The sequence below is a fragment of the Eriocheir sinensis genome, unplaced genomic scaffold (genome assembly GCF_024679095.1).
Source record: "Eriocheir sinensis breed Jianghai 21 unplaced genomic scaffold, ASM2467909v1 Scaffold764, whole genome shotgun sequence".
Lineage (NCBI taxonomy): Eukaryota > Metazoa > Arthropoda > Malacostraca > Decapoda > Varunidae > Eriocheir > Eriocheir sinensis.
In genome coordinates, this window is record NW_026112125.1 from 93,277 (window position 1) to 102,396 (window position 9,120).

The window sequence follows — 9,120 nt, forward strand, 5'->3', positions numbered from 1 at the left end:
ATCACCGTGACTGATTTTTTGCCTTCAAAAAATATGCAAACATTCAACAATCTGATGTAATAAACAAAACATATTCATCATTGGTAGAATCATTAAAAAAAAAATATGTCATACAATCCATCCACGATATTTTCCCTATTTTGAAAATTAGTGAAACGGAATGAGTCCAAGCTGATGAGTTTGCTACTGGTAATCATTATTTCTTTAATCATGTATTACCACAGTTGTTTTGAGGTTGCAGCATGTTTTGTCATCAATGCATGTAAAAGTCCGTGCAGTCGTACCACTCCATATATTTCTCTGTTTGTTGCTTCTCACAACTGTTTTATTTCATCAATTGTATTTCAATTAAAAGCTCACTTTAGTTCTTGTATAAAAGTTCTTTGCCTTGCCATATTGTTTGAACTAATTATGAAATTTAATCATAACCATCAATTGATTATGTTTAGGCATAATATAAGAATGTGATACAAAAGATGTAGATTTTTTTTTCATATGTGTAATGACATCTGCTTTCCTTAGGTGGGGCAAGCCTACAAGGATCCTGACTGATCACGGACGTGAGTTTTGTTCCTCGGTAAGTCTTTATGTTACTGTTATTTCTGTTGTAATTCATGGAATGGTCATCAGGATGTAATGTTATATTCAGGTATGCCTGAGAGGTGCATTATTACCAATACAGTTGTCAGAGGAGGACATTTACATCATCTAATGCTTCGTTAGCTCTAAGATGCTGAACAAACCTCAGGTATTATTAACACTGCAAACAAATGATACTATTATAACACCTGTTGTATTACTGCTGCTACTTTGACCTCTTCATTCCCCACAGATCAACGACGAACTCTGCAAGTTCTACGGGATCCGGAGGAGTATCACGTCTGCCTACCATCCGCAGACTAATGAACTGGCAGAGAGAATTAACCAGACTCTGGAGACCAGGCTTTCCAAGCTCTGCAACGCGATCAAGACCGACTGGCCAAACTTCCTGGATGAAGTCGCCTATAGCATCCGCACCCAAAGCAGCGGACCACCGGGTTCACACCTTTCCGGTTGATGTTTGCTCGTGAGCACCGGCCACTTCACCAGGTAACCACCAGTGTTTGATTTAATATAAGAAATCAACTCCTATTGGTTCCATTAAAATATGAAGCCATCACTTTCAATCACAAACCAAAAAAATATGAAGAGTTGTTCTTGTGCCTAATGACCGTAATTTCAGTTCAATTGAAATAAATATTTTTAGGAAGAAATTACATTTGCTCCTGAGGCTTCTGCACAACCAGAGGGAAGGAGTACCACACCAGAAGTAAGTAGAAAGTAGATTCATATGTAATGTGCAAATTCTGGAAGAAAAGTGTATATCTCACAAGAATTGAAAAACATGTCTAGTACCTCTCAAGTAATCTTCTTTTGCAGTTTCTTTTTGTTACAGTTCTTTGAAGAACTTGTTGAACTGCCCTCTTCCGAGGACATTGCGGAGTGTGTCAAAGAGCAGGACCAGAGGCGTGAAGAACTGCACTCCAAGGTCTGGCTAAGGACGTCATGTGTTATATTTCCTGATGCTAATGTTCTTAAGTCTGGCAGTAGTACCGAAGAAAAATACCATAACTTTTACATTGATGCTATAATTTATGTTTCAGCATAGTACATTCATTGCCAGATTGACTCTGCTTTAGCCCGACTTTATTCGGTCTCCAAACTATTTCAATGTAATGACTGCAGATATATGGCCAGATTAAACACTCGACGTTTATTCCAATTCAAGTCCTGCTACATAGGATCATTCTTTCATCCATATTGTACCATACATTACAAGCATCTTTTGCACAAGGAAATTTATATTTCAGTACAATTAATCCGGTCATCATAGTGCTATCAATGCTTATGCTTTTACTTTTATTATGCAGCGGGAACAGAGAGTTGAAGCAGCCCAAGAAAAGCAGAAGGCTGAGTACAGGAACAGGAAAGCAAGAGGAGTGAAGACCTTCAGCTTCTCTGTAGGGATGAAGGTTCTTAAAAGAAACCTTCGCAATGAGACTCGGAAGGGTGGGATAATGGAGCAGAAGTGGACTGGTCCATACAAGTGAGTACTGATGTTAAAGGAATTGTATTTTTGTGTGTGGTCCATTTTTGTCATTTAGGTTTCTGTAACCTACTGACACTAAACAGAGTCCTTGACATCGACTCCTCAAACCGTGTGGCACTTGAGGCTGTGAGCAATGGGAAGAAGCTCAAGAGCCGTACTCCATACAACAACCTGAGGCCATTCCTCCAGAGCCAGTTGCACTGTGACAGGTGTGTACAGCTATTACCAGCTGTGCGGTTGTGATGTGGTGTTCCTTTCTTATATTTAACTATATGTTCATACTTCATGTGCTTATTATGCTTTACTTTGATAAGTAAGTAATTTTCATTGCATATGGTTTGAGCTGTCAACTTGTTGCAATTTATGGCTGTGTTTGCATGTAATGTTAAGCATTTTTGTAACAAGTGTAGAAAAATCTTGAACATGTAATGATAGCAGGTAATTATCATAGTTTTGTGTTTCACTAACCTGCATATAGCTTGTACTGAGGTGTAATTACAGTAATCACTCATAGGTGAGTATTTTTTTTCCCAGCCCATCAACATATAATTGAAAATCATTCATATCTTACTCTCTTGTCAGGAGGGTTCAGGGTAGAAGAGGAAGGTAGGCTTTATCTATAAATTAGAATTTTTCATGAACCATCTTTCAGACACTTATTTGACCACAGAGATGGACTGCAGCCCTCCAGCATTCAGGGACCTGTGCAGCCATCACCTGACACCTCACAGTAAGGAGTCACTTACATAACTATATTATTTTTTTTTTGACTCAGAAATTTGTTCTGCGAAGTTTCTGAGCTTGAATGAAACTAAGGGAAACAAACAAGCAAACCAGTGAGGGTGATATAGTTTAAACTTTTTGACATACTTGATACTAGGAATTGTTTCCCGGAATCCCGGACAATTTTCAAGGTTTAATAATCCTTGGATATTTTTGCACATCCATCCCAGGAAATCCTGGAATGAAATTAGGTACACAAATAGGGGCAAATTTGACTGCAGGATGGTTGTGAACTTGTGGTTCTATTTATATTCATATACAGGGTGTCCTGTGAGGAATGTTTTGTGTGTGTGTGTGTGTGAAGGAAGGATTTACTGTTTAGGTATTCTCTTGAGTATTATAAAGCAGCCATGGCACTCCCGTTACCCGTAACAGAGCTCGTATAATGAACACCATGTTTGCATATTCCACGTTGCTGTATGTATACGGCATTGAAATGAGCGTAACAACTTAACAAAATTACAAAAAAAAAGCAGCACACTTTCCTTCCTCGCTTAGTGGCCGACCAGTGATGGTTGACAGTAAACTGTCTGTTTGTCTGTCTGTCTGCCTGCCCACACAACTGAACAGTGTTGTCATAGTTCCCAATGTTTTAGCTACTGATTATTTTTACTACATTTCCTGTCATTAAATTCTATTTTCATTCCACTGAGTATAAATGGAAACACCATCATCATCTTTCATCGACGCCTGCTCCTGGGAGCTCCCACAAAAGGATGGCCATGGCAGAAGAGCTTCCAACTTTCTCTATCCAGACCTTATCCTTGCCTGCTCAAAGTTACCCACTGATTTATCACCCCTCTCCTTCACATACTCTTGCATCCTATCTCTCCATTTCACTGGAGGTCGTCCTCTAGCATTCCCTCCTTCTATCTCACTCACATACACCCTTCTGGTCATCTTACTCTACTCCATTCGCTCCATGTGGCCAAACCACTTTAAAGTCTGTCATTTCATTTGTTCCACCACTCCACACTTCTTCCTTTCACCCCCGTGACACATTCCAAAACGCTCATACACACTTTCGTATCTCATTCCATCCATTCTACTCACACCACAAGCACTCCTCAAATAACTCATTTCCACTGCCTGCACTCTAGACCTCTGACTTTCATTCCAGGCCCACTTTTCACTTGCATATGTGAGGGTTGGTACTATTATTGTATTTCTCAAATCTATCTTTACCTCCATGCTCACACTTCTGCCATTCGTGATTCGTCCCAAAGACCCTACCACCCTTCTTCCTTGCAATGCCCTTTCTCTTATCTCTCCCTCCATACCACCATGCTTACACATAACTGATCCAAGGTACTTAAACTCGTTGACCTTCTCCATTTCTTCACCATTCAAAATTATTTTGCATTCCTTTTCACATTCAATTCCCATTCTATATGGGGATACAAAATCGACAACCTCACTTCTACTTCGCTCACAAACCATCACTTTACTTTTGTTGACGTTTACTTTCAGCTTTCTCCTTTTACAGACACTATCAAAAACACTGATCAAATTTTGTAAGTCACTTCCATTTCCTGCAATGAGCACTATGTCATCAGCAAACAGTATTGAGTTCAGTACCCACTTCCTTCCCTCAGCAAACATTTTTACTCCAACTTCCCCAACTTTGCCCTTCATTTCTCTCATGACGCCATCCATATAAATATTGAAATAGAAACAAATTATTTTTTTTATCAACGATAATGAACTATAATTTACATTGTCATTCGCATTGGAATTCAGAAGTAGAACAAATATAAAGTAGTAAACAAAGCAAATTTTATCTCTTATTCTTACTTCTTTTACTTTGTTGAGGAACAAAGTGTATGCTGAAAAATTTGGAATAAAACATTAAGTGGAATTAATCAGACAGTCAATCTACAGTAATATTTCTGCATATCTATTGATGTTAAGCACATAAAAAATCTGAAAGGGAAGCTAGGTATAATGTGCAATTCTAGACAATTGAAAATCCCGGGAATTCCAGGGATACCATGATTACGGCTATTTTTTCCCCGTAATCCCGGGACAAAGGTAAAGGTCCAAGACGATAATCCCTACTTGATACCCAGGTATTACTCACGCCCAACTTTTCGGGAAAGAAAGTATGCTGTTAAAATTCCTCAGCGTATGTGCTAGACATTTGTTGTGTTAGAAAATTGACAATACTTTTTTATTTTTTATTTTTATTACGTCGCTGCCTGTTGCGCCGGTAGGCATCTTCCTGGTGGGGCCTGATGGTCGGCCCAAGACTTCTTCCAGGTGGGGCCTGATGGTCGGCCCAGCCCGTTCTGGCGCAGGCGAGTGTTTATAGTGGCGCCATCTTGCATTGGCTCATGCACTTTAGATTGTGGTGACATTACTGCTGTTTATAATATACAAAGGGGTTCATACTGCATCTGCAAAACTTTGAGGTGAGCCATGCTGCAGTAATGTAAACACCCTAACACATCATTCACCCTTCCCAAGGTTGCCTGCTGAACTGAATAGCCTGGAGGGACAGCAGCACTGTGAAGCTCGCCTGGCTCCTTCCCTGCAACGAGAGGTTCCCCTGGCCCCTGCCCATGGAAATCCAAGTGAAGCGGCAAGGGAAGTATCCATTGAAGGGAAGTGGTTGACAGACCTCCACATAGATCATGCACAGCATTTGCTTGGAATCAGTTTCCTCAATGTTTCAGGTTTCCAGTCTACTGTTGTCTTTCAAACTGCAAAATGTGTGCATGTTAAAAGTCCCAGTAATTGCTTTGTCCAAATTTTACATGTACACAACAATCACTGGCTTACAGTAAGTAACCTTCAATGTAATGATAACACTGTCAAGGTTTATGACAGCTTAAACAACAGCTTGGGAATCTCAAACAAATTTGATTGCCAGCTGGCTGCTCTACTAAACTGTAGTTCACAATTTAAAGTAGAATATGTAAAAGTTCAGCAGCAGGAGGGATACTTAGATTGTGGTTTGTTTGTTATTGCTTTTGCTACCAGTCTTTGTTTTGGCATCCCACCTGCTACCAGTCTTTGTTTTGGCATCCCACCTGCAACTCAAAATTTTGTTCAGAAAGACATGAGGAGCCACCTTGCATCCTGCTTTCGGAAGGGGGTACTGGAACCTTTCCCAGTCTTTCCCTTTACCATTACCCCTACAAGTAGCAAGTACAAGTTACCAGTCTTTGTTTTGGCATCCCACCTGCAACTCAAAATTTTGTTCAGAAAGACATGAGGAGCCACCTTGCATCCTGCTTTCGGAAGGGGGTACTGGAACCTTTCCCAGTCTTTCCCTCTACCATTACCCCTACAAGTAGCAAGTACAAGTTACCAGTCTTTGTTTTGGCATCCCACCTGCAACTCAAAATTTTGTTCAGAAAGACATGAGGAGCCACCTTGCATCCTGCTTTCGGAAGGGGGTACTGGAACCTTTCCCAGTCTTTCCCTCTACCATTACCCCTACAAGTAGCAAGTGTTATGTTGTGGATTTGTGTTTACAGTGTAGGAGGCCCAAGTCTGACAATGGCAGTTTGATCAAGTGTATGTTGTGTAACAGCATGTATCATGCTACATGTGTGGGGGTTTCTACTGACATTTTTGTTTGTGCTGCATGTCAGCAGGAAATAATGTACCTTTATATATTTCTCTCTCTCTCTCTCTCCTGTGGCAGAGTCCCCCGTCGTAGGTGTGACTATTGTTATACCGGAGCTGGAGTTGACGACATCACAGCTGCCCTGGATAAGGTCTCCGCTGAGGCTTCTAATGACTCCCTGTTTGTTCTCCACACAGGTACGAATGCCATCACCACAACCCGGTCTGAGGAACTGCTGGACAAGTACTCTAGGCTTATCCATCAGTACAAATCTAAATCCCCCTAACATTTCGATTTCAGGAGTTCTACCACGGAAGTGGGCAGAGAGTGACTTCTTCAGCAAGGCTTTCAGCCTCAACAACTGCTTACAGACTCTTTGCAGGGAGCTTGACGTTGAGTTCTTTAATGCCTGGGACAATTTCTATGGCCAGAGTGAGCTCTTCCACAGGGGCGGAATACACCTGTCCCCCACTGGGGCAGCCAGATTCGGAAGGCTCCTAAACGACGCAGTACGTGACACCCGATCAAAAAAACTCTCTCGGCCACGTCCCTCCAACCCGCCCGTGTAAATAGACGCCACGCATCGCAACAAACGCGAAACTGTGAATCCGCAAGTACCACCACCTCAATTACCAAGCCTCAAAATAAAGTCCTTAGTTTCAATGCGCAGAGCCTAAAAACTTCGATGAATTGAAATGTATTGCTCTAACAGAACATTTTCGACGTCATTGCTATAACAGAAACATTTATCAAAACCACAAATATTGATTTAAGTTCAGAATACAATATAGATGGCTACAGACTCTTCAACTAAAACAGTGTTAACCGTAGAGGTGGTGGGGTTTCCCTTTTGGTCAAAAGCTATTTGCGACCCACTGACAGAACACCAAGAGACAGTAAAGTTGAACATTTGTTCGTGCGAGTAAATATTGCAAAAATCAATTTAAATATATCTGTTACCTACAGACCTCCAGGGGAAATCACTCCAAGAATATGTTGAAATGTATGCCGTTTTAAGGCAGTCACTTAACCCGGGAAAGCCCAATGTCACCTACTGGTGACATTTTTTTTAAATGGTCATATCTCTAACCCTTTACAGACATTTGCATTGATCATTCGTTTATAATGTTGTTTTGTAGTGCCCCCAAAACAAGCAAATAACGTCTGGACATTAATTTTCCTCTACAAACCTATCGAGAAAGGTTCGAGCCGTCGTCGAAGGATATAACCTTCCCTGCATAATTATTAGTTAGGGTAACTGGCGATCAGCGGCACGCACTCCTCCTCTCTCCTATCCGTTGCTTCTCTTACCCCCTCCGGCTGCACGAGGTAACCCCCACCCCCACCGCGCTGGGCGAGGTTAGTCATCTGATACCCTTCGCCCTGCTCGCAGGTAGGCGCTGTTCTCCCTGGATATAACTTCCCAGTTAAAAATACAGTGTTCACATGATTTATAAGGGTTACCACAGTTAGTCATCTGATACCCTTAGCCCTGCTCACAGCTAACAGTGGGTGCCCACGGCACCTTCGCCGTCCCTGTGAATGGAACAGCCAGCCCAGGAGCCATGAGACATCACCTCGCTGGCAGATAAGTCATCCCTCAATGCCTGTAACCACCACCTCCTCAGTCGTATTGGGAAGCCCCTTTTAATTTATTTCCCCAACACACACACTAGTTAGGATGGGTGTCAAATCGTTGTGTTTGTAAGGGGTTTAGCGATCTTCCCCCCTGTCGTGGCCTCTGTGACGCATCAAGATACGTAGGGAAAAGTGCTGATGTGAATGTCGCTAGACGAGTTTCGTGACTGGTAGAAGGAAGGGGAGTGTTGCCGTCGCCTATATATTTATAAATGTTTATTCCCCCCATTTCTTTGTATGTATTGCATTATCTTGTAATATTGGTAATAACAGAATAATGACAGGGTTGTGACTATAGAGGCCTCCGTCGCCCTTGGTCCTTTTGAGACTCACTGTCCCGTCGCCGTTACAGGATAGGTTGAGTTAAATCGTCTTCCTCCTGTCAGGACCCAGAAGACGAGGAAACAGAGGAGTGAGATATACAACTGTGTAAACATCTGACAGGACAAACACTAACAAAAAGGGTGACATATATATAAGTGTAAACATCTCAAGTACCAAAGAGGGGAAACAACGAGGGTAAAGGAAAACAGATACTCAGATACAGAAAACAGATACCCAGTAGGCGTGGTCAGAAAGTGTGAACAACCATTGAAAAAGACTCTGACCCGTGACGTCAGTCGTGGCGACATGTTATGAGCCAATAATTTAACAGAAAAATCACTGTGGGAATGTCTTAAGACTGAGTCACGAATATCAGGAGAAGTAAAACAATACAACATAATGAGCGAGCAAACGTGTGTGACAGGAAATATTGGCCATTGGTTATGTAGAAAATTAAGGGCGTGTCAAGGATGTAAGTCCGCCTCAAGCAAAGAAAAATGTGGCCTAGAAATCAGTGGTATGGGTAGACCGAGCTTGGTTCTCGCCTCAAGCAGACCTGCTACTCATTCAGCCGAGAATGGCTGTTGTGATCTTAATCGTGAGTAGAAATTCGAGAATCTAAGGGAAACCGACTGTATTGTCCTGGAGATTATAATGTAGGAGATGTGAAGTAGGATTTTGAGTGGGACAGGATTGTGATTGTTTGTTTGGG

At 41.7% G+C, this 9,120-nt stretch overlaps 1 protein-coding gene across 3 annotated transcripts; it reads left to right on the plus strand.

Annotated features, from left to right (window-relative positions):
* Positions 1-1,030: 1,030 nt before the first annotated feature.
* LOC126994271 (uncharacterized) lies at positions 1,031-2,500 on the plus strand. Of its 3 annotated transcripts, XR_007748928.1 has the most exons (5): positions 1,031-1,089; positions 1,247-1,309; positions 1,420-1,528; positions 1,911-2,086; positions 2,173-2,500. XR_007748928.1 is itself a non-coding variant. In XM_050853555.1 (4 exons), exons 2-4 carry the CDS (start codon positions 1,385-1,387, stop codon positions 2,330-2,332), a joined length of 480 nt encoding a protein of 159 aa, XP_050709512.1. In that variant the 5' UTR covers positions 1,031-1,089; positions 1,247-1,384; the 3' UTR covers positions 2,333-2,500. The 3 variants fall into 3 exon arrangements, 2 of the variants coding, with proteins under 2 accessions (XP_050709512.1, XP_050709511.1); XM_050853555.1 differs by having other exon boundaries at positions 1,247-1,528; XM_050853554.1 differs by lacking the exon at positions 1,031-1,089 and having other exon boundaries at positions 1,174-1,528.
* Positions 2,501-9,120: the final 6,620 nt, after the last annotated feature.

Coding starts and splice junctions, on each gene's coding strand:
- LOC126994271 (XM_050853555.1), top strand. CDS start 1,385: ATGTCTAGTACCTCTCAAGTAATCTTCTTTTGCAGTTTCTTTTTGTTA. Junction 1,529..1,910: donor GTGAAGAACTGCACTCCAAG/GTCTGGCTAAGG, acceptor TTTATTATGCAG/CGGGAACAGAGAGTTGAAGC. Junction 2,087..2,172: donor AAGTGGACTGGTCCATACAA/GTGAGTACTGAT, acceptor GACACTAAACAG/AGTCCTTGACATCGACTCCT.